At 36.5% G+C, this 26,433-nt stretch overlaps 1 protein-coding gene across 1 annotated transcript in view; it reads right to left on the bottom strand.

The window, feature by feature from the left end:
- The window catches only part of LOC131187654 (cytosolic phospholipase A2 epsilon-like), a 49,469-nt gene that overhangs the window by 2,326 nt on the left and 20,710 nt on the right, over positions 1-26,433 (bottom strand). The window contains exons 5-19 of the mRNA XM_058162122.1: positions 24,156-24,287; positions 23,214-23,254; positions 21,692-21,734; positions 20,439-20,502; positions 19,196-19,359; positions 18,309-18,392; positions 16,972-17,009; positions 15,886-16,021; positions 11,848-11,984; positions 10,425-10,647; positions 8,536-8,650; positions 7,388-7,525; positions 6,659-6,766; positions 5,219-5,416; positions 4,128-4,294 (exon numbers count right to left, since the gene is read on the bottom strand). Of these exons, the coding sequence (XP_058018105.1) occupies positions 4,128-4,294; positions 5,219-5,416; positions 6,659-6,766; positions 7,388-7,525; positions 8,536-8,650; positions 10,425-10,647; positions 11,848-11,984; positions 15,886-16,021; positions 16,972-17,009; positions 18,309-18,392; positions 19,196-19,359; positions 20,439-20,502; positions 21,692-21,734; positions 23,214-23,254; positions 24,156-24,287 (1,788 nt within the window). The remainder of the gene's footprint in view (positions 1-4,127; positions 4,295-5,218; positions 5,417-6,658; positions 6,767-7,387; positions 7,526-8,535; positions 8,651-10,424; positions 10,648-11,847; positions 11,985-15,885; positions 16,022-16,971; positions 17,010-18,308; positions 18,393-19,195; positions 19,360-20,438; positions 20,503-21,691; positions 21,735-23,213; positions 23,255-24,155; positions 24,288-26,433) is intronic.

Genomic DNA, 26,433 nt, shown 5'->3' with positions numbered 1-26,433 from the left:
GGGGTAGGGCTTGGAGATGATTGGCCCCTCCCATAAGATATAAAGGAGAAACAAAGGCAAATGAGCCTTTGCAGGAAGCAACTTTGTTCGTTCTGGTTGGTTTAAATTCTTAAGCTCCGTTTTGACTCTGTGCTCCATGTGGCCTTGCAAAGCTAATTGCCAATTAGGTCTTTGGCAGCATGTCAAGGGAGATAAAGCTGGGTCTTTATTCCGAAGGACTTGGCAGACTTCTATCGGACTCTACAATCTATTTGTGACTAATTACAGTCTATTCACAGCTGTTGAAATAAAAAGAGGGTTTGGGGGACTAATCGTGTGCTTTTTACTATCTCAGTAAGCCTAGATCAGAACCACTGAAACATGAATGAAGAGGCAAGTGACTAAAGAGAATAAAGAAGTTTCTCACCAATGTCTGTGATCCTCCACTGTAATTTAAATGTATTATAATATCTACTTGTCTTTCTGGTCTTAAAAGAGGTGGACAGCTGGTGTTGATAAAGAAAGCTGTGTCTACAAGCTCCAAATAGTCTTCAGACTCGGTCAGGTGATTGGGGCTACAATCCAGTACAGTATCTGAAAGACAACATGCATATTTACCATACCTAACATTTTAAATTGATCTTTGGCTCCCTTGGCTTGCTGTTAGGGACTTGCATAGCAACTCACAGGTTCTCAATCACTGTTGTAAAAGATGTTTATAAATAATGAAAGCAAAAAGAATGCAAATAATCTTCAGTTAAGTTTTAGTTGCAAAGAATTTGGGGGAAATGTCAGAACGAGTGTTGTTGTTGTTTTAAAAGTCAAAAACTTAAAATATAGCTCAAAATGAGTATAACTAAATTATAATTATAACTAAAGACTGAAATCTAGCTTGTGATGTACTATGGCCAGTGTTGTCAGAAGGGTTGACTATGAAAGTATTGGGAGACAAATATCATTTTTCCCTCAATATTTACAAAACAGCTTCAATCTTAAACCTGGGAAATCAGAACAATTGGCTAGCTGTGAAACTGCAGTTTGGCTGCACTGCAATCTCTCAGTTAAAAATTAAAAGACATGTCCATTCTTAGAAGTATGTGTTATCAACTATATTTCAGAACCACAAACAAGCTGGGATAGACCAGGAGTCTCAACCTTGTCAACTTTAAGACTTGTGGACTTCAACTCCCAGAATACCTCAGCCAGCAAAGCTGGCTGAGGAATTCTGGGAGTTGAAGTCCACAAGTCTTAAAGTTGACAAGGTTGGAGACCCCTGGGATAGACTATCTCCAGTATCACCTGGATGGAGATTCAACATTTTCAAAGCATCAAATATGACCCTCAAAACAGATTCAGCAATCTCTATATACCTCTCATTCCTAGAATAGCCTAATGACTTAATAATCCGGAAATACATTATGTCAGGGGTGGTAATGTAAGAAAAGATGACAAATCCATGTCACAGAAATTGAGAATTTCCCTATATCTGAAAAAATGGAATTTTGTCTATATTACCTTTCCACATAGAAAAATTGTTGTTCTCCAAGTATTTGTCATTCAGCTGCAGACCTTTAATAAAATTGGAATAGCATGCAACAACTGGACGCATAGTTATAACATCTCTAATCACATCTGACACAGAACCATTAGGGATGAAAAGACGTGTTGGCTGCGCATATGGTCTCTTGGGCAACCAAGGGGGAATATCTTCTTCTGTAAAACAGAGAAAACTTTATTTAGATCCATTATTCAAACAGCCCATTCAGAGGGACAATACATCTAGTGAGAAAGAAGTTCCCTGAGTATGGGCTTCAGCAGGAGTCTAAAACCTTGAAAGATGAAACCTCTGGTCCCGGTGACTGACCCAGATTGGATCCTGCAAAACCAGCTGTGTTCTTGAAAGAGTCAAAACAAGACAATTTAAGAGGTTATTTGTAGTTTGCAAAGATAAATGTCAAATAAAATGGAATATTACTTAAAAGGGCAAATTCAGTAACTGCAATTTTACCAAATTTTAATTTTGTAGAAAAATAATCATTTCCACAATATTCTTATATTTTTATACTTTACCACATTGTTGCCATGTCTATATTACATTTCCCAGGTAAGAGATATAGAAGTGAAGACCCTGGTTGGAATTGGCCTTTAAGAAATGACCCAGGGATAGCATAGGATAGCCTTTATTGTCATTATACATCACGTATACAACGAAATTGGTTTTAGCCTCATTGGTGCGATCCATGACAAAAAATACAAACAACATAAATAGTATAAAGAATAATCCCTATGCAAGTAATTAGGGCAGGAAAAGAAAAAGAAAGAAAAACTAGTCATACGTTTCTGCGTGTGCGTAGAGTGATTGTGGTTAAGAGTCTGACAGCCCAAGGACAGAAACTATTTTTAAACCTATTTGTTTGGCTGGCTACGCTTCAATGTCTTCTGCCCGATGGTAGAAGTGCGAAGAAACTAACCAGGGTGTGAATCATCTCTGAGTATCTTTCTCAGTCTGCTAAAGCAGCAAGACCTGGTGATGTTATCCAGTGGTGTTAGAAGGCAACCAATGGTTTCTTGCACCGAATTGTTCATTCTCTGCAGTGCCTTCCTGTCTACAGCAGTTAAATCAGCGTACCATACTGTAATGCAGTATGTGAGGATACTTTCTATCATGGATCACATTGCTCAAGTTCAGTAATGGGCCCAGGACAAAAACTATATTTCAGTTCTGTTTTAATTGGAAATGTGGACTTCAGTCCATCTAGAGCAGGGTTCTCCAAAGTGATCAATATTGAACTCCAAGAGATGATAGGTCTATCCAAGGAAGATAAGAAGTGGGCACACATCCCCAAGCTTTCCCTTTCCAACTAATTAATTTGACACCAAATCATCTCCAAAAGCACAGCAAAGAGAAGCATTTTCTGGGCAAATTAATCAAACGAGAAATAACAGTCTACTAACCAATTTCATACATTCTAGGTCTTGTCCATCTATGCCAGAAGTCTTCTGAACATTCTGCTAAATATAAGGCATCAAGCAGATTCTGAGAAAAGATATTACTCCACATGCCTGGGAAACAAAGAATATTTGACAAGAACCTAATAGATTTTTTAAATACGTGCCATCACCATTACACCAAGACAGAAATCATTAAAAAAGTATAGAAGCTATTCACATCCCTTCTTTTTTCTACAGTATATGCTCCCATACTAGAGAGGGAGTTTTTTATATATATTTGTTGGTCTGGACCTCATGCTAGAGGTCTCAAAACCATTTTCCTTTAAAACTTAAATAGATATTAGCTATTAAGAGTTATATTAGCTACTGGTCAGTAGCAGGTTTATTGCCTCCTGCTGTTCAGTACAGTGGTGGGTTGCTACCAGGTCAGTCCAGATCTTGTGAACTGGTAGTAACGAAGTTGGGAGGCTCCACCCAACCACCCAGACATCGTCAAGTAGCTCTACACATGTGCAGAAGTGCTGCGTGCAATCAAAGCAAGCACATATGTGTGCGCTCCTGTTGCAAACCGGTAGCAAAGGTAAGTAGAACCCACCCCTGGTTCAGTAACTAATATAATAAAAAAAACTACATAAGCAATTTGTGTTAATATGTATATCTAAAATGTATAAAAATTGGATAAATAGTACATTCTTGCCGTATGAAAGCCAAGCATCTAATTTATTTGTTTAGCTAAATTACCTTGCATAAAACAAAGCCGAGATTCTGGAATCTTCTTCATCAAGTGACCCATGTAGAACTCACTTCCAAAATGTTCTGCATTAATAAATGCTCCGTATTTCAAGAAGCCCACTTCATAGGGGGTGAATTCCACCCATTCTGCAGATACAGTACAAATACACAGAGGCATAAACACAGACAGGCACATATGTATATATAAACTAATAATCAACAATCTTAAACTTTTGATTATGTATATTTGTAGAGGAAAATGACAGTTATGTAATATAAGTTCACAGAGATACAGTTCCTTTTCAGGCTATCACTGCTGATAAAGTCAGTTCAGTGAGAAACAAACAATCACAAAATTATAATCATACAGAATGTGCTTTTTACTATCTCAGTAAGCCTAGATCAGAACCACTGAAACATGAATGAAGAGGCAAGTGACTAAAGAGAATAAAGAAGTTTCTCACCAATGTCTGTGATCCTCCACTGTAATTTAAATGTATTATAATATCTACTTGTCTTTCTGGTCTTAAAAGAGGTGGACAGCTGGTGTTGATAAAGAAAGCTGTGTCTACAAGCTCCAAATAGTCTTCAGACTCGGTCAGGTGATTGGGGCTACAATCCAGTACAGTATCTGAAAGACAACATGCATATTTACCATACCTAACATTTTAAATTGATCTTTGGCTCCCTTGGCCTGCTGTTAGGGACTTGCAATAGCAACTCACAGGTTCTCAATCACTGTTGTAAAAGATGTTTATAAATAATGAAAGCAAAAAGAATGCAAATAATCTTCAGTTAAGTTTTAGTTGCAAAGAATTTGGGGGAAATGGTCAGAACGAGTGTTGTTGTTGTTTTAAAAGTCAAAAACTTAAAATATAGCTCAAAATGAGTATAACTAAATTATAATTATAACTAAAGACTGAAATCTAGCTTGTGATGTACTATGGCCAGTGTTGTCAGAAGGGTTGACTATGAAAGTATTGGGAGACAAATATCATTTTTCCCTCAATATTTACAAAACAGCTTCAATCTTAAACCTGGGAAATCAGAACAATTGGCTAGCTGTGAAACTGCAGTTTGGCTGCACTGCAATCTCTCAGTTAAAAATTAAAAGAGATGTCCATTCTTAGAAGTATGTGTTATCAACTATATTTCAGAACCACAAACAAGCTGGGATAGACCAGGAGTGTCCAACCTTGTCAACTTTAAGACTTGTGGACTTCAACTCCCAGAATACCTCAGCCAGCAAAGCTGGCTGAGGAATTCTGGGAGTTGAAGTCCACAAGTCTTAAAGTTGACAAGGTTGGCGACCCCTGGGATAGACTATCTCCAGTATCACCTGGATGGAGATTCAACATTTTCAAAGCATCAAATATGACCCTCAAAACAGATTCAGCAATCTCTATATACCTCTCATTCCTGGAATAGCCTAATGACTTAATAATCCGGAAATACATTCTGTCAGGGATGGTAATGTAAGAAAAGATGACAAATCCATGTCACAGAAATTGAGAATTTCCCTATATCTGAAAAAAAGGAATTTTGTCTATATTACCTTTCCACATAGAAAAATTGTTGTTCTCCAAGTATTTGTCATTCAGCTGCAGACCTTTAATAAAATTGGAATAGCATGCAACAACTGGACGCATAGTTATAACATCTCTAATCACATCTGACACAGAACCATTAGGGATGAAAAGACGTGTTGGCTGCGCATATGGTCTCTTGGGCAACCAAGGGGGAATATCTTCTTCTGTAAAACAGAGAAAACTTTATTTAGATGCATCATTCAAACAGCCCATTCAGAGGGGCAATACATCTAGTGAGAAAGAAGTTCCCTGAGTATGGGCTCCAGCAGGAGTCCAAAACCTTGAAAGATGAAACCTCTGGTCCCGGTGACTGACCCAGATTGGATCCTGCAAAACCAGCTGTGTTCTTGAAAGAGTCAAAACAAGACAATTTAAGAGGTTATTTGTAGTTTGCAAAGATAAATGTCAAATAAAATGGAATATTACGTAAAAGGGCAAATTCAGTAACTGCAATTTTACCAAATTTTAATTTTGTAGAAAAATAATCATTTCCACAATATTCTTATATTTTTATACTTTACCACATTGTTGCCATGTCTATATTACATTTCCCAGATAAGAGATATAGAAGTGAAGACCCTGGTTGGAACTGGCCTTTAAGAAATGACCCAGGGATAGCATAGTATAGCCTTTATTGTCATTATACATCACGTATACAACGAAATTGGTTTTAGCCTCATTGGTGCGATCCATGACAAAAAATACAAACAACATAAATAGTATAAAGAATAATCCCTATGCAAGTAATTAGGGCAGGAAAAGAAAAAGAAAGAAAAACTAGTCATACGTTTCTGCGTGTGCGTAGAGTGATTGTGGTTAAGAGTCTGACAGCCCAAGGATAGAAACTATTTTTAAACCTATTTGTTTGGCTGGCTATGCTTCAATGTCTTCTGCCCGATGGTAGAAGTGCGAAGAAACTAACCAGGGTGTGAATCATCTCTGAGTATCTTTCTCAGTCTGCTAAAGCAGCAAGACCTGGTGATGTTATCCAGTGGTGTTAGAAGGCAACCAATGGTTTCTTGCACCGAATTGTTCATTCTCTGTAGTGCCTTCCTGTCTACAGCAGTTAAATCAGCGTACCATACTGTAATGCAGTATGTGAGGATACTTTCTATCATGGATCACATTGCTCAAGTTCAGTAATGGGCCCAGGACAAAAACTATATTTCAGTTCTGTTTTAATTGGAAATGTGGACTTCAGTCCATCTAGAGCAGGGTTCTCCAAAGTGATCAATATTGAACTCCAAGAGATGATAGGTCTATCCAAGGAAGATAAGAAGTGGGCACACATCCCCAAGCTTTCCCTTTCCAACTAATTAATTTGACACCAAATCATCTCCAAAAGCACAGCAAAGAGAAGCATTTTCTGGGCAAATTAATCGAACAAGAAATAACAGTCTACTAACCAATTTCATACATTCTAGGTCTTGTCCATCTATGCCAGAAGTCTTCTGAACATTCTGCTAAATATAAGGCATCAAGCAGATTCTGAGAAAAGATATTACTCCACATGCCTGGGAAACAAAGAATATTTGACAAGAACCTAATAGATTTTTTAAATACGTGCCATCACCATTACACCAAGACAGAAATCATTAAAAAAGTATAGAAGCTATTCACATCCCTTCTTTTTTCTACAGTATATGCTCCCATACTAGAGAGGGAGTTTTTTATATATATTTGTTGGTCTGGACCTCATGCTAGAGGTCTCAAAACCATTTTCCTTTAAAACTTAAATAGATATTAGCTATTAAGAGTTATATTAGCTACTGGTCAGTAGCAGGTTTATTGCCTCCTGCTGTTCAGTACAGTGGTGGGTTGCAGTCCAGATCTTGTGAACTGGTAGTAACGAAGTTGGGAGGCTCCACCCAACCACCCAGACATCGTCAAGTAGCTCTACACATGTGCAGAAGTGCTGCGTGCAATCAAAGCAAGCACATATGTGTGCGCTCCTGTTGCAAACCGGTAGCAAAGGTAAGTAGAACCCACCCCTGGTTCAGTAACTAATATAATAAAAAAAACTACATAAGCAATTTGTGTTAATATGTATATCTAAAATGTATAAAAATTGGATAAATAGTACATTCTTGCCGTATGAAAGCCAAGCATCTAATTTATTTGTTTAGCTAAATTACCTTGCATAAAACAAAGCCGAGATTCTGGAATCTTCTTCATCAAGTGACCCATGTAGAACTCACTTCCAAAATGTTCTGCATTAATAAATGCTCCGTATTTCAAGAAGCCCACTTCATAGGGGGTGAATTCCACCCATTCTGCAGATACAGTACAAATACACAGAGGCATAAACACAGACAGGCACATATGTATATATAAACTAATAATCAACAATCTTAAACTTTTGATTATGTATATTTGTAGAGGAAAATGACAGTTATGTAATATAAGATCACAGAGATACAGTTCCTTTTCAGGCTATCACTGCTGATAAAGTCAGTTCAGTGAGAAACAAACAATCACAAAATTATAATCATACAGAATGTACTTGTTCTCCTCTCTAGCCTGGATTTTAAGCCAGATTTCCAAGAAGCAGAGATCTATACAGAATTCATCCCAAGGCTTTGCCATTATGTTACACTATGTATAAGACTAAAATTGGCTCCATTGGTCTAGGCTTTACTGTATGCTATTCCTTCACCAATTACATTATCATGTATCAGATCTATTATTCTTCATTATTCTTCAACCCATTTAAATAAATGGTACTATCTTTAATCTTCCAGCAAAGTTCACTACAATCTGTCATAATTGGATAATCTGCTTTAAATTCACTGTGTAGTTTATTCTTGACATTCTGAAGCTCTGAGCAATTTTATATATAATTTGAATGTGCATTGAAACTAAGATACAAAGATTTACAAATGATTTTCCAAAAATGTCTAATTTGGGCTACAATTGCTAAGCATGTTTTAGTTTTGTCTTCATTAGCACAACTAAAAAAAACTTATTAACATCACTTAATAGATTATGTTGAACTTTGCTATAAAAGCCATGGTCTTATATTTATGCATGCTCTTTTTGAGAATTTCTGAATCAAATTAGCCTCAGAAGATAAGAGCACTTGGATGTTCTTGTCATTTATATCCAGATGAGGGACAGATACCAGGGAATACTGTAGGCTAGATTGGAAATTCAAAAATCTGCTTGGAGAAGTCAACAGCAAACCACTACGATTTTTCTTTTTTGGCCTATAAAACTTTATGGACGTTTACCACCTGCCATTTAGCCTTCAAATTAAACTCATATTTTGAAAACAGTATCTTACCTTTAAAATCTAAAGTGCTATATCTTTTCTTGACATTAAGAGCAAGGTAGATAGGAAGAGGGTTTTGACCTAGATTTATTGCCTGTCGTTGATCTGAGAGCTTATGGGGATCTGGCTGTGCAAGAAAAACAGAAGTTAGTAGAAGAGCAAAAGACAAATATTGCTGCCATTTGTGTCCAATTCTTTTCCGGATCATACTTGTATTTGGAAACAATCATCCAGATACTGAAATACTTTAATCAGAAATTCAGATAAACACACTTGTTTCATATACATTTGCATATTCTAATGGACAATTTGCAATGAATGGGTGAGATGGGCCACAAACAAACTTAACAAATAAATAAAAATGTGGGGGGGGGAACTGAACAACTGTAGCAAGAAAGGTTGCAAAATGAGGCAAAACTCACTTAACAAATGTCTCACTTAACAACAGAAATTAGGGCTCAGTTGTGGTCGTAAATCAAGGACTACCTGTATATGTACAATTCAGTAGTCTAACACTCAGCACATCTGATGTCGTATGAGGAATGAACTGAACTGAAACTTGGTTTTAAGTTTCTGAAGATCATCACTTATTCCATTTGTACTCAATCATCTCAACAGGTATTTCTTGTATATATGATTCAAGATACTGATCTGAATTAAAAATAAAGAAAGCAGCACCAAAGCTGAACTCATGCTTATTCCATTATATCCAAAAATAATTCTTAGTTGTAATTGTATTATATCCTATCTTTTCACTAGTTTGGTATGGACAATGTTGTGCATGTATTTAAACAAAATGTTTTAATATGAGAATAGAATGTCGATTACCATATTTTTCGGTGTATAAGATGCACCGGAGTATAAGTCGCACCTTAATTTTTTTGGTGGGGGGGGAACAAGAAAAAAAGAATTCTGCTTTGCCTACCAGCATCAGGATCAACGGCGTTCTCACTTCCATTCGGATTTTGATAATGGGAGTGGCCTGGGAAGTGGGGAAGTCAGGACTTGCTTGACGAAGCACGCACTGTGCACGGGGCAAAAGGCAAGGCGCTGCCACCCAAAAACACTGTTGCCACGATCTCCACTGCCTGGAGATCTCCGCTGCCTCTCCAGTTCCAAAAATGGGGTGAACAGAGGCATCGTGTTTTTGGGCGGTTCCAGGCAGCAGAGATCGCGGCAACAGTTTTCGGGTGGCAGTGCCTTGCCTTACACCTCCTGCGCAGCACCCAGCAAGCCATCAGTTCCTTGAAGGTGCAAGACCGTTTTTTGTTTTTTTTTTTAATAAAAAGTTTTATTTTTACAATCATATCAAATAATTCATCCAATGTACAGTTATATACAATTAGGTGCAAGACCGTTTTCATGAGGATTTGCGGCTGTGCAAATTGCATCAGGGAGGAAAACGCAATGCATGGAGACGATGCTCTTGCGAAGCGGGCACTTTTGCGCGAGAGGTGTAAGACTAGGTGGCTTGCCATCTGGCCTGCCCCTTCTCCAGACAACCCAGGCTGAGGACAGTCGGCTTCTGCTCCTGGCCTGGGAGGTGGATCTGGCCAGGAGGAAAGAGAAAGTGAGACTGTGGAAAAGGAGGAGGAGGAGGAGGGTGCAAATTGCTTCGGAGAATTGAGCAGGAGGAAAAAGAGCATTGCCTCCATGCATTGCGTTTTCCGGTGTTTTCCTCCTCAATTCCCCGAAGCAATTTGCAGAGCTGCGCGCCCTCCTCCTTTTATAATTCCTATAATTATAAAGGTAATTCCTATAATTAAAGAATTATATAATATAATTATAATAAAAGATATATAAAGATAATTCCTATAATTAAAGAAACAGTAGCAAGAACCATTCCCTATATTTTTCCATGGTTGCCTTACCCTTTAAAGGAAAACACATGATTATAGTACCTTATCGTGAAACATAGATTCAAGAATTAGTCCCCAGAGATCTGCAAATGTCAGCTTGTGACCTTCATCATGTCTGTTCCATATTTCCTTCTCATAATATTTCAAGTTATCTGCACTAAAACAGCACAGTTTATTCTTCACCACTTGTTTCCGAACATCCATGATCACGCCTTCTAGATTCTTGTGTGACCAATATGGATCTCTGAATAAATTTATCATTGTCCTAAGGAAAGGAAATTGAACTGTAAGCCACTCAGAGTTATTTACTGAGAAGGCGGCTATAGAAATCAATCAATCAAATAAATAAATAAAAGCCAGCATTTATGTTTGAATTAACTAGTAATTTAGAACAAACAGACATGGGGGAATCCTTGGTGGTCTATGAGCTTGATTGTGTTCTTGTAGACATGTCATTAACCAAAGTAGATCAACACTGATGATATTACCTAGTTTGGATAATGAAACATCTGCAAAAAAACAATCAAGCTCAGAGACCACCAAAGCCCCCCCCCTGAGCTACAAATATTCTTCTCTATGGGCAAAAAAACATAGCCATTTACCAACTTATCTCTACCTTCACCATGTTGGTCTATACAATTCCACCAAGTGGCCCAGAGAATTTTATCACATATACCTGATAAAATATGAAATATCCAGGAAAGGAAAATAATGCTCAGCACTTTACAGGAATACATATAGGCTGTAAAATTATGGGGAGGGATCAGGAAGGAAAGGGAATACTCAAAGGAGGACTTCAATAAGCTGATAAATTTGACCCACTATAATATTCTGAACAATCTCTGAAAAAATTGTCATGGGCTGACTAGAAAGGAAAATTTTAATGTATAGTTTCTTTCATAATTATTTCACTTTTCCTATCACATTAACCCAAACTATAGCATGTTAATAAGCAAAATGCAACACGCCCAAAAAAAGTTAGAGGAGTACAGGTATTTGTTTAAGGTACTTGGACAAAATGCCACAAATGTTCCTTTATTAAAACTTCTAATATAATAGGGAATGCAGGGAAATGATTTCCCAAATTACATTTATAGCAGAAAAAAAATCAGGTTGGTTTGTTTTTTAACTGATTAAACTATTAAAATTAATAGAAACTATTGCAACTTTTGATTGCATTAGCAAAAGAATCATGACCAACTCATGGGAACGAATTCTCTATTAATGCAGGATGAAAGGAAAGAAAATAAGGAAGGGCTGGAAAATAAGCATGAGAGAGTACCATTGGTAATTTGGTCTACTTTTTGTTCCTTACTTTATTTCATTATAGGCCAAAGGACTATAGATTTTTCCAGGAGCACATATTTGAGGAGAGGAGTTTTAATCCCATGATGATCCAAATAAAAACTCCCCCACCCCTCCGGCACCCACATTCTCTGAGTAATGTTGTGCATGACTTCCTTACCACGTTGTGCCAGATAAACCAGCAATGTATGAAATACAGTTCAAGAGATTGAGTTTCTGGAGACCTAAAAGGCTCCCATACATGGCTGTCATTGATCTTACTCCCCCGGCTGTAGTCATCAGAGCCACTACTGGAACCTGAACAAACACAGGTATAAAGTAAAATTCAAGTTTGAATAAAAGAGGGAGGTTGTATATAATACACAAAGAGCTGACTGAAATGAAGCTAGGATTATTACGCATATTACTGTGCAAAATGGCATCATTTTCACAAGAAATGTTTCTTTAAAAAAATATGTAGATGTTAATGGTCCTTGTCCCAGAATAATGCAAGCAAACATAAACGAAATATATGGAAAAATCCACATACCTCAAGCATAATGTTGATAGACCTTATCAAGAAACTTTCTAGTTCCCAGCATAGCTGACACCATACTAAGCTTTATATGAGATCAGTACTTTATGTACATGTCTCACAAATTCAAATATTATAATGAGTTGTAGAAAGTTAGCACCCAGTGCCCAGAAGAATGAAATATTTTGGGAAATATTAAAAAGGCAAATATTATATTTCCCTAAAGGAGAAAATGGAGAAACATGCTCTTGGAGACAGCAAGCAGCCCCCAAGTCTTTCTTAATAGCTCCCAGCATATATTTTGTGCCCATTAAGAAAGATTGGGCCAGCCTATTCAGAAACCAGTTCGACTTTTCCTGCCCCAAGCAGAAACTGAGGCCAGCTTTTAGAAATGCAGATTTGATAATCCATTCAGAAAGATTGGGTCAAGATAGAAACTCAGATAAGCAACAAACAAAAGGTTGACAAAATTAGCTCAGACAAGCACCTAGGATTTGCATTTCCCCTTTTGCCTATAGAGCCATCTATGACCCCTACATAATCTCTACATGACCCCATAGGAATCTGACAACAGCCAATAAGATACATGTTCTTGCACAGGAACAGGAAGCTCAAGTGCAAAGCCCCAAAGAAGGTATAAACAAACTCATGTGGTTCTGCTTCATCAATAAACCATCTTTCCAATCAGTCTCCATGTTTCCAGTGTCTTTCTCCCGGCTTGGAACTGACTAGATGGATATTTCTTCCCACAGAGTTTTCATTAAATCATCTCTGAAAATTCTTAAGAAATTAAGCTAAGTCTATTTTTTAGACATTATCTCAAACAGGTATTGACTAATAAACCACTAGGTCCTGCCCTACTGAGAAATGACCCCAGCTACTACAGTAATTGGATTAGAGGCTCTTTGCTCAATGTGTTCCACCACAAACAATAGAAACAAGCAGAAATAGAAAAAACAGGCACAGCACTGTCACCCAGTCTTTCCATAAATCACTATACGGTAGCAGAAAGACACCAGACAAGCATTCCATTAAATGCTTTTACCCTGTCCATTGTTCAAAACCTTCCTTATTCCAACTTCCAACTGGTAGGCAGTTTTGTCTAGCGGTTAAGGCATCAGGCTAAAACTAGGAGACCAGTAGTTTTACTCCCACTTTGGCCCTGAAAGCCAGGCTGGGTGTTCTTGGGCCAGTCACTTTGTCTCTCAGTCCAACTCACCTCACTCAGCTCTTGTGAGGAAAATAGGAGGAAGGGATATTAGGTATGTTCACCACCTTGAATTCTTTATAAAAAAAATAATAAAGGCAGGATACAAATAAAATAAAAAAGATCAGTCTCTTGGTTGTAATTACTATAAAAAGACTCATATTTATTTAAGCTTCCAATGGAGTCTAAATTCTTTGCTGTTTATAATCTAACATATTTTTTTTAAATGTTGTAGCTTTTGCCTTTTTTGTACATATTGTTAAAATGTATCGTTATTTCAGTTTATATGGCCACCCATCTCACTTTAATGACTCCGGGTAATCTTTAATATTAATTAACATTAATTAAAGGAAATTATAAAAGCATTATAAAACAAAGAAAACTAATACCCATAAAACAGCCGCAGGGTAAAAACAAATCCACCAATCACAAGTTAACATAACTCCATTTTCTATTCCCCCAGCCCAATGACACAACACAGTGTTTAAAGCCACCAGGATCAGGACAAATCTAATCTCTGGGGGAATTATGTTCCAAACATAGATGCCATGACAGAAAAGGCACTCTTCCTGAGCATATCAGATTGCACTCCATAATAAATGGGAAAAGTAGATTTAGGGTAGAATAGAATAAAAGAGTTGGAAGGGACATTGGAGGTCTTCTAATCCAATCTCCTGCTTAGACAGGAAACCCTATACCATTTCAGACAAATGGTTATCCAATCTCTTCTTAAAAGCTTCCAGTGTTGGAGCATTCACAGCTTCTGGAGGCAAGTTGTTCCATTGATTAATTGTTCTAACCAGTGGTGGGATTCAGCCAGTTCGCACCACTTCGGGAGAACCGGTTGTTAACTTTCTGAACAGTTTGGTAAACTGGTTTTTGGAAGAAATCATTAGGGCAGAGAACCGGTTGTTAAATTATTTGAATCCCACCACTGGTTCTAACTGTCAGGAAATTTCTTCTTAGTCCTAGATTGCTTCTCTCCTTGATTAGTTTCCATCAACTGTGTTGTGTACTGCCCTCAGGTGGTTTGGAGAATAGTATGACTCTTCTTTGTGGCAACCCCTCAGATATTGGAGCACTGCTATCATGTCACCCCTAGTCCTTCTTTTCATTAAACTAGACATACCCAATTCCAGCAACTGTTCTTTATATGTTTTAACTTCCAGTCCTCTAATCATGGAGTCAATCATAGAGGGGCGCTCCCTTGAATAACCTGGCACAATGCCAGGAAGAGCTTTATAGGTTACAACCAGCACCTGGAACTGAACCCAGAAACAAAAGAGCAGAGGTGCAACATGTGTGGATCAAGAGTAATTGCCTAAAATGCTGCATTTTATACCAGCTGCAGCTTCCAGAAGCTCTTCAAGGGAGGCCCTATATATTATTTCTCTTTTACTTTTATTGTTACTTTAATTTTCTGGCTTTATTTCTTACATATATTTTTTTTATATATATATACATATTATTTTAAACAAAAGAAATGGGTTGGTTTTAAAAAATAAATTCACCCTAGTTTGCCAGTAGCCTTATTGAAGGTTAAACAACAAACATTATTCCTAAAATTGGCAAAAGATAGGATTTCTACTGAAGACACGTGGGACAGAAAAGTTTCAAGCACCTTTCCTCGAAATAAGAATTCAGTAATAAAATTTAAAACTAACCATATTTCAGAGTATGTATTTGAAATCAGGCTCCTTAGATAAGTTGACTTCTTTATACCAAATCATAGGAGCAAATCACATAAAAGCAAACTTTGAGTTCACATGCTTGAATTAAGAACTGCAGAAGAGACTAAATGCTAATGAGGAATTTGAGTCTGGCTTAATATATATATATATATATATATATATATATATATATATATATATATATATATATATATATATATATATATATTTTTTTGCTCTGATTGGATGGAGGTTTTTGCTCTGATTGGCTGGGGTGGTTGCAGGGATTTGAGCTGGTGAGCTGCATAGCTGTTCACAAAGCCAAACAACAGCTATGCAGCTCACCAGCTCAAATCCCCTGCAACACAGACTAAATTGAGCACAACCAAGCCCCCACCCAAACAGGACACACCCCAGCCAATCAGAGCAAAAAACCTCCATCCAATCAGAGCACAGCCAAGCTCCCACCCAATCAGTTCAAACCCCACTAGCAGTTAAAAGGAAGAAACAGCGATCACACATTGCTCCCAGAAGCACTAAGTTGAAGCCTGAAGATGACGAATGAGACTTAAACGTTGCCAAGACACTTCCAATTTTACACGGAGAAAACCCGAACAACCATATATATATATATATATATATATATATATATATATATATATATATATATATATATATATATATATATATATATATATATATATATATATCATGGCTCAATCTATATATGTATATATATATGGGGCAGCCTTACCCATCACCACCACTTTCTTTGCTCCTCTTACGTTGCTGTGCGACAGGTCATACCTCATTGTCCTGCAGTTCTCCTTCTAGCTGAAGAACCTTTTTCAAAGCAGCAGCAACATATTTCTTGCGCTTACAGATGAAATCCTGCTCCTCTGGAGGGAGATCAAAGCCCAAACGCATATCTGGGCTTTTCTGGCTAGATAATAGAAACTCATATTATAAAGCACTCTAATGAAAGCATCATGATTTGAACACATTCACAGTTTGTGCAGGCTGTTTACCAATATAATTCAAAAGCTTGTGTAAGCTGTATAGCTGCCTATCAAGATAACTTATAAGTGTGAAAATGAGAGAATATTTGAGTCTAGTATGAATGTTTGACTGTAGTTGTGTAATGCTTTCTTTGGGTTCATTTGCATGTTAAATTGCTCCAGGTAGAAAACTTAATATTTCTTTCTCTCTCTTCTATGTCTATATCCGCAGTTACAGTTTGGCTTCCTTGTGATTAAATATACTCTGTGAATCCTGAAAAATGGCCATTTCTGGTTAGTATGGAGCAGAATTTGGAATTAATAAATGTGATTTCAGAATTCCAATTAGAATTAATCAGAAATATCAGCCACTCAGCAGTCAGAAAGCAAAGAGATGCCATATAGAGCTGCATGAGCAGGGCTATGGAGAAGTTATATTCATATAACCTGGAATGGCTTAATGTGTGCAATTAATTTGAAATTTTATTTTGTATTTCATAGGTGAACCAATATTTCAAATTCCATTACTGTTATTTAAAAAAAGGGAGAAGCTCTAGATCACACTAAAGCATTATAATTATAAGCATTAGAATATATGTAATTCTACATACTTTGTTGAGTTTAAATTTCAGACAAAGAAATTGTATTCAAATGACAATATGTGAAATTATACCAAATTCTGAATATTGGAAAATGTTTGTTTCAGCTCTTGTTTAAAATGAAGGGTTTTCCTTTGGGGAGGTTGGCACTTCACCATCCCTAACCTTGTTTATTTATCTCTTTGGTGGGTGAGATGAGAAAAGGTCGAACTAATTGACCTGATTTTTAAAATGTGACAAAACTGAGCTATCAAATTACCAGAAATCATTTTTAAAAATAGGAAATAAATGGTTACCCGTTTTCTGCTGTCACAAAGACTTCAAATGTTTTATCCTAAAAGGAAAAAAAAGGAATAAACATAGCATTGAATGACACTAAATCACATTTAATTTTTCTATCATTTTAAAAAGCATGGTTTACTTTCTTGCTTGCTTAGTCTACTTTGAAAATAAAAACAAAATATTTATTAGATGATCCTACAAACTGGTTCGCAAGCTCCTCATATTTCTAAATATCCATTTGCACTTGAAGATTTCACCCTTTAGGGGAAAATAACTTTTTTTTTTCAAATTAAGCACTTAGAGAATAAAATAATGTTGTTAGTTGATCTACATTCTTACAAAATGGGTTTTCTGAATGGAAAAAAGATTCTTACTAAATCTAACATAAAATTTACATCTATATGTTATATTTCATTGTCAGTTATATTTTGTACATAAAATTATACAGATATTCTTAAAACAAATGGTCTCTTTAGAGGGAAGAAACCACCCAGATAGCTGTTAATTATTCTAGGAAACTGGAACTTAATGTTAAAGGTTAATACAACTATGTTCAAAAGTGAGCTTTTCCAAAGAGAAAAACCAATTGCTTCTAGGTATCCTGATATGAATTGCACACTAGATGGTAAGATAGCAGTTCCATGCGCTTAATCTATAAACCTAACCCAGAAAAAAGGTTTTTAAATAGTAAAAGGAACATAGATGTGAAAATGTTCCTTTTAGCAGTAGCAGCTTGAGCCAGTCTTGTGCTGATGAACCATTGAATTCATCAGCATGACTGTTCTAAATCCTCAATCTCAAACAGTGAAATCATATACTGTGTTCTAGGCAATGGCTGGATAGAAAATTCCTTATCCTCATCAGACGTAAGATACCACTACTGTAATCCTAGACTCGGTTGGGTAGGAGTATAAACTCATGGAACAATTTCTGAATGATTTCTCAGAAGATGCAGAGAGGTTGCACTATTATTGTATATATTTATATTATCTGTTGGACCAGTGGTGGCTTTCAAAAATTTTTACTACCGGTTCTGTGGGTATGGCTGAGTGGGCATGGCTTGGTGGGTGTGGCAGGGGAAGGATACTGTAAAATCTCCATTCCCTCCCCACTCCAGGAGAAGATTTCTGCAAAATCCCCATTTCCTCCCGATCAGCTAGGATTCGGGAGGCAGAGAATAGATGGGGGCAGAGCCACTCAGAGGTGATATTTACCAGTTCTCCAAACTACTCAAAATTTCTGCTACTGGTTCTCCAGAACTGGTCAGAACCTGCTGAAACACACCTCTGTGTTGGACATAGGGAAACAGTACAAAAAACTAAATGGGCATTGTTCACAGAAAAAAACTCACATATGCTACTTTTATATTCTCTCCCATAGGAACCTGACACAAAGGCAAGGTGAAGGAGAATGTTTTCTCAGAATCTGAGGGAAACTAAAAGATAGAGAGGGAGAAAAAAACAAATAGTCAGAAGACATGTTTTTAAAATAACAGCATTCCAGGTAGTATTAACCATAACAATGGCTGTGATGCAATAGCTAATAATAGCTGTATTGTGAAAGGCAACAACTTTTCTATTCTATTGCTGACTGCTGGCTGACTGCGATTTGGCAATTCAAATCTCACCAGGCTCAAGGTTGACTAAGCCTTCCATTCTTCCAAAGTGGGTAAAATGAGGACCCAAATTGTTGAGGTCAATAGGCTGACTCTGATGCTTAGGGAAGGCTGTAAAGCACTATGAAGCAATATATAAGTCTATGCTATTGCTATTGCTATGAGGGAGGAAATAATTGATTCTAATTAGAGATAAAAAGCTTTGACTAGACAGATATGCATTAAGATTAAGGCTATCATCTATCGGCTGCAGAATTCTGGGACAGTTTTATAGGAGAGAAACAAGTAGAAAAAAGAAGCTCTAATAAAGGTAGTATTTAATTTACAACCACATCTGATCTTAAAATTTCTGTTTTTAAGAGACAGTTGTTAAGTGATTTTTTCCCCATTTAATAAACTTTCCAGTTATTACTTCTAACATTCTTCCTGATTAGCTTTTCCAGAAAAAAAATCAAATTCCTATGCTGCCCAATGGCAAATGGAAAACTAATTAAGCAATTAAGCAATAGACTTATTGCAGTCTTTGAAGTTTGATCCAAAGTAGCATTTATACTTTATTGATGCAGAATAGGGAAGTTAGTTAAGTGAAGTATATTTGTCCCCAGATATCAGCAAAAACTCACACAAATGGAACGTTTCTTCAATAATTCCACCCCTAATTTGGGATTACAGTACTTGGCATAGTGGAAAGTTGTGTGATTTGGTGGGGCATTTCTGGAACTTGAAGACATTAAAATATTCTGTACATCTTCATAAGATCCTCTCAGTGTACATTCAAAAGTTTTCTCTGAGTACAAAGTAGAAAAGACAAATAAAACTTCAGAATGATCTATCTAGAAGCCTGCATTTATTGATAATTTTTCATCCTTCCTTTTCTTCAGGATGACCAGGATAGGTTGCAGTACATTATTTCATTTTATCCTCAAAATGTAGGTCAGGACAGAGTGATTTTCTCAAAGCTCCTCCTTGAACTTCATAGCTAAGTGGGCTCTGGAGCTCACTTGTGTACAGTACAAAACTATTCCGCCTTTTAACTGCTCATCTCTTTTTACAAGTTAATGGGAAATTATGCACTGACGGGAATACTCATTTCATATCCACATAAGCAAACACATGAGTTGCTTGTCAGGATTAGTTGCCCTAAAGAAGAATGCTGTGAGTGATATAGGAACTTGGATACATGGTCTCAGGGCCTCACCCACTTGAGAGAAGTAAGAATTAGAGGTCCATTCATGAAACATACCCATATTTTTCAGAGTATAAAACGCACCTTAGTTTTCGGGGAGGACAATAAGAAAAAAGCTGATTGGCAAGTGGATTGGCCTCCCGGAATACCCCCAATCAGCTGATCTCAGAGGAGAATTTTAGCAACAGGTTCCTTGGTTGTGAGCCCTGTGCCTTGCTCTTTTTTTGCCTTTTTTTCTGCCTTTGAAACTTCTGAAACTCTGTTGCAGAAAAAACTTTTTTCTGCATCTGAAAGCCTCTGAAACAGCTTCAGAAAAAAAGCCTCTGAAGCTCTGTTTGGGTGCTTCTTTTCTGAAGCTCTGTTTGGGGGCTTTTTTTCTGAAGCTCTGTTTGGGGGCTTCTTTTCTGAAGCTTCGTTTCTGATGCTTTTTTCAGCCTCTAAAACCTCTGTTTGAGAAGCTGGGTGGGGCTACATTCAGAGTATAAGACCCAGATTTTCACCCCCTTTTTGGGGGGAGGGGGTGGAAGTGCATTATATATTCTGAAAAATACGGTATATCTATTTCCTATTCTTATGAAACTAGCATGTCTTTGGATATATCTTTTATTATTCTAAAATAATTGCGCACCTATATTATAGCCAATGAAGAAAAACACAATATATCCTAACAGAAATCTTACTTTTTTTTTTCTTCTTCCTTTCTCTGTGATTCACTTCTACTTTTAGGCAGCAAAGTTCCCGAGACTACAAGGGAAAAAACAATTATACACACCTCCAACTATTCAAGACATAAAAACAGGATATGATTATCACTGGTTATTAATTTACATTTCATGATCAGGACTAATGATAGACAGGTAGTAAGTAATATGACAATAATTAACAGTATAAACAGTAAATTAGACTGTTTTAACCTATCCCCTTTTTCAAAAGCTGCTTTTAAAGGATTACTACAAAAATAATTTTGTGCATTGTTTAAATGAATTTCAAAAATAGTTACATATACTTAGGTCGATGGATAAAAATTGTATAAATATATACTCTCTCTCTTCACTGACATCTTGGTTGAATAGAAATATGCTATTCCATTCACACAAAGGTTTCTGAGCCATGGATATTTCCACTAACAGGAAATGAAAAAGCTATTTTCAACAGATTGCTACCTTTTCCTATATCTTCTTACAATAGTTTCTGAGTTGCTGTGTAGGATCCAATTGTTATAAAATATTAAAATTGCCCTTTTTTTCCTCCTAGCAAAGTTATCTGTTGCATCAAAACTATGCTGTGCACTAAATGGTCCAATCAATTAACACTGGAAAAAGCTTTGAAGAATGGAACCTAGAGATTAAAAGAAAATTAAAAAATCAAATGACAGAAAAAGTTGAACCATTTATCAGCATGTTTCACCCTAATAAAACTTCCATAATCATCAGCCAACATGATCAAAGTTCTTGGTGCTTGAGAAATATGAAATCTAAAAGTGGACACTCCAATAGATTGGGAAAGGTTGCAGTATAATAAGGAGAAGGAATATGTTGAGAATGACTTTAGGGACATTGTATCAGAGTCATGTTTTATTAAGCAATTCATGCATTAATTAATTCAAAATATCCTGTCCTCCAGAGTAGCATCTGGAGTTATGGAAAACATTTCAAGTAAAAAAATAGACATTTCCATTTCAAAATACGTTATTCCAGCCTTTCTTGAAGTATTCCAAACTTTTAAAAGCCCTGTTTGAAACTCTTGCTTTCAATTTCAGACAAAGCAGTTTCATTTCAGAATGATCAAGTCTATTCATTGCAAGCTTGAAACAACTTTTTCAAATGTAATTGGAATGTTCAGAGTTTGAGAAGTTTCCAGTTTGAACCATTTTACACATGTATCTTCCCAGGCTACCAAAATTGTAAGTATAAGTACAAAGTAATAAACATACCAAGAGTACTCCATTACTTGTAAGGTTTTCTGGCATATCTGATCTAGAGAAGAAGAAAAAGTGAGAAAAATTATAATTGGTGTTTACTCAATTCTTGCTGGCTTACTAAAATGTTTATTCTGAATATTTAGAATCATTTCCAGATTCCAAACATATTAGTTAAATATTTAAAACATGTATCTATAACCTGTAATATTCATTTGCTCTAGGCAGTATTAATTAATCCAATATTAAAAAATGATCAGTGTGATATAAATACAGTTAACATATATCAAAAAAAAAAAAGCTTAGAAATAACTAACAGCTAAAAGCAGAACATTATCATTAGTAGCCCTGGTGGTGCAGTGGTTAGAATGCAGTATTACAGACTAACTCTGCCCACAGCCTACAATTCAATCCTGTTGCCGCTCAAAGTTGACTCAGCCTTCCATCCTTCCAAGGTTGGTGAAATGAGGACCCAGATTGTTCGAGGCAATACACAAATAATTGTGACATTGTACAGCTTTCTGTACCCAGAGACAGCTGTAAAGCACTATAAGATAACTTTTATTTCCATCTTTTCTGTGGGCATACTGGCATATATTAAAAATGAAATTCTGTTGCCTGCTCCAAAAGTGTACACATACATAACACACATATAGATATGGTATACATATATATGTATATATACCTACACCCTAACATATAAATACATATAAATATGTATATAAGTCAGTATATAAGTCTAAATGCAATTGTTACTGCTATTAGGAGTCTTTTGTTATTCCTATTGGAAGAGTGTTCCACAAAGCTAGTAGTACAACAAAGACTTTCTGCCAGGTTGATGCTCGCCTAATTTTCATAGGATGTGATATAACCAGGAGCACATGTGCAGATGACTGCAGTAGAAAGCTAGTCTTTCTCATTCCTGGTTCCAGGTTGTATGTAAACCTATTTCATCTCAAATTATTCTAAACTTATTTAAAAGGAGATCACACTGTTAACAACAGCACATGTTCCATCGTACAATTTCAGATTTATTATATTTATTGCATTTCTTTTTCTGCTCAGTTTGACCTGGTTCTACAAAATATTTTAGCTGATAAAGAATTACAGTAAGTTTTCCTAAATCATTGTGGAAGAGATCTTAGTTTTGGATAATGAAATAATCTGGCCAGGGATGTTTGAAGAAAGGCTGTGTCAAAAAAAAAAAAGTCTAGTTGAAGCTCTACCCCATTTATGTGCAATGCATGTAAAATGGAGTCTAGCTTTATTCCTGAAGTAGTGGCTTTCATCTTGACTTTTTTGTCCCCTGCTCCTATGAATGATCCAGAAATAGGATTAAGTCTGCCTAGTTTCTACTTCTATGGCTGAGTTATAAAAATTACAGTGTGGGAAAGGTTTTGCCATTTTGGAAAAAAAAAGAATTATACCAAGATATTTGCAAATGCAGTAAAATGAACTGCAATTCCTATTGTATGGCGTTAAAGCTAATAACTTTAGCTTGTAACTCAACTATTACATTTGCTCAACTTTTACTCACGTGTGTTCCAAATAGAATTCCACTTCTAGCAATTCATTTTTCTAAAATTGAAATCAAATATTTGAAATATTAGCTTCTTCAAATGTTTACCAGAACTGATCCTTCTTATTAACTATCTCCTCCAAGTTATGACTATAACCTTGTTGCTTGTATCTTTATGATTTATATTGTTTTATTTAGTTTCCTAGTATGACTTGATTGCTTATTTAGCATCCATGACTATCACTGTGTTATATCTTATGATTCTTGATGAATATATTTTTTATGTACACTGAGAGCTTATGCGCTGAAGAAAAAATTTCTTATGTGTCCAATCACACTTGGTCAATAAAGAATTCTGTTCTGTTCTGTTCTGTTCTGTTCTGTTCTGTTCCTTCAATTTCTGGCAGCAACTTCATCTTTATAGTATCTCATCTCAGTTATTTGTGTTGTTCAAAACCAAATGTTTGTATATTTGAGGACAACATGTCAGTATTTTTATGGTGAAACATTCTGAATACCCATTAGAATCTTATTTCCTGTTGTGGGGAAACTGTGAAAATGCTCAGTTTGGTCTGTTCTGAAAGAAACAGAACATTCTTAAAACCAGATCTTTCCAACTTAGACCAACCTGCACATTTTTTATAAGAAGTCAATGGACCATATTTTCCATATTTCTTTTTATGTGTTCTATTAAAAGAATTGTGTTGGAGATTCCACATCTGCTTAAAATGATTACTGTAAAATAAGGATATAATTAGCCAATAACAATTATTTTAGGTATATGTTTGTAAAGGAAACAACTTTTGAAAAATTACTCTATGTAACAGCCAGTCAAAGGCAATGCTGAATAAAAATGAAATAATACAGTGCAATGAATAATTAAAATAAGCCACATTTCAGAAAACATACATTCATTGGTACTGTAACCACCTACTCTGAATATGTAATTGCATTTCTCACCTCTTTGTTCAATTCAAAATGCTTGCAAACTCTTTCTTCAAGCTGAAGATTTGCGATATCAAATGAAACACTACAGAGTTCCTCATCACTCAATGGGCTGTCTTCATCATAGACTGTTATTTCAAGTATATTCTAGGGAATAGAAGGGCAGGATTGTTGTTTTTTTAAAGAAAAAAAAGACGAAGGGGCTATGTAAAGTGCTTTGATCATCATCACCATCAGAAGTATAGGGCAATTCAGACAAGCATTAAAGGTTGAAGATTTGGAATTTCAGAATTAATTGCTTTTAGACAGAAAAGTCAAAACTCTAATTTTCATGCTGTCTGTTTCACAGACTTTCATTCATAAATGTTAAATATCCATTGCTTCTCTATATTATCTTAACATATAAATATCAAAGGCAGAGCTACTTTAGGACTTCATTCAAATATGTGGAAGCAAGCAAGAACTAACCTCTCTAGGTCTTGCCAGAGATGCAGCCCCCCACATACACACACACACATAAAAAATCTCAAAATATCTCCCTCCCTCCCTCCCTCTTCCTCCCTCTCTCCCTCCCTCCCTCTCTCTCTCTCTTTCTCTCTCTCTCTCTCTCTCTCTAATTATTGGAAACTGTGATACTGAAAGTTAGCACTTTACAAGTTAGCACTTTATGGACACAGTCTGGCAGGCACCAAAGAAAGTATCTATAGGGACTGATGACAATGGGCAACCTTGATGGATGTTCCAGAACAGTGGTAAAATTCAATTTCTTTTACTACTGGTTCTGTGGGCGTGGCTTGGTGGACATGGCAGGGGAAGGATACTGCAAAATCTCCATTCCCACCCCACTTTGGGGCCAGCCAGAGGTGGCACTTGCCAGTTCTCCGAACTACTCAAAATTTCTGCTACTGGTTCTCCAGAACCTGTCAGAACTTGCTGGATTTCACCCCTGTTCCAGATACTCCAGATCTATGAATACTAAATGAGGCCAAATTGTTTAGAATTTCTACTTCAATCATTATACATTTCTGAGCAAAGTAGATTTTTGTTGCATCAAAAATTTGCCTACTTTCTTGATTATAATCATTGGAGAAAGCAATTATGTTTGAAAGAGTTAGCAGTAAAAGGAAACCAGGCCATCAAAGAATGCGGTGGCTGGACACTATCAAACCTGACACCGGACAGAGCATAGAAAATCTAAAAGAAATAGTGCAAGATTAGGAGATGTGGAGAGTTTGACAGCCCTGATTCAGGGTAAAACCAACCTCTCTGAGTCAGCCAGCCCAGCCAAATAAAAACAAGAATTCCTCCAACAGTAAAGAGACCTAAGGACTCATGAGAAATATTTGCCTAACTGGTAATTTATTAGGTACTCCTCTCCCATCCTACTGGTTTGATGGCAATCAGGTTTATTCAGAAGAAGAGGAAGAGGATCATATTTACCAGCCTGAAGGATCCTGCTGCCCAGCTGTTTTTCAACAGAATTGCATTTAAAGCAGTCTAGTGTGAGCAACAACTATACCAAAAGGAAGCCTTGAAAAGGAATTTTCCCTTTGAGGCACTAAGTGGGTGTGAGGAATAGACTTGTTTTTGGAGGAAGATGTTTGTCGGCTGTTGGTGGACACTTTCAGGTGAGAAAAAAATCAGTTCCCAAAGTGAGGTATAAAGTTTTACCTCTGCTCAGAGCTGCAGTGAGAGTTGGACCTCTGCTTCAATTCAAACCCATGATGTATGGTTGTTCATATCTCCCTGTGTAATTCTCTAAGTTATGAGGTGGTGGGTGAAATAAAATGTTGGTAATTTGGAAGAAGAGGAATTAGTAGGCCTGAAAACAAAACATCACAGCTTTTCTTTCCTTTGGCCCTTCCCCCATCCATTAGATACCTGAGGCATAGTTTATGCCCCCTGCATATCCTATTGCTGCTGCTAAATCCCAGTAAGAATTCAGTATGGATGAGTAGGCCACTGTAACATCAATGGGTCCAAATGAGTAAACTGGATGGATTAGATCCACTCAAATCTACTTATCTGATTTCTCAACTCAGGTTAGGATGTCAAAGAGGAATCTCTGTGAACCATAAATATGCCATTTTTGATTTGGGGAGGATTGTAAAGTCTGGTATTGAATCAATGACATGCACTGCAAAAACTGTATATCTGTCATCAGATCAATACATAAGTAAGATGTAGCCTCAGTTAATTCTCACCTTGCATTGGAAGGAGATGAATTGGGAAAAGGATTGGATGATGGATGAATAAGGTTCCCCTTGCACATATGTGCTAGTCGTTCCTGACT

The sequence above is a fragment of the Ahaetulla prasina genome, chromosome 1 (assembly GCF_028640845.1).
Source record: "Ahaetulla prasina isolate Xishuangbanna chromosome 1, ASM2864084v1, whole genome shotgun sequence".
NCBI classification, from domain to species: Eukaryota; Metazoa; Chordata; class Lepidosauria; order Squamata; family Colubridae; genus Ahaetulla; species Ahaetulla prasina.
This window is presented reverse-complemented; position numbering and strand designations above follow the sequence as displayed.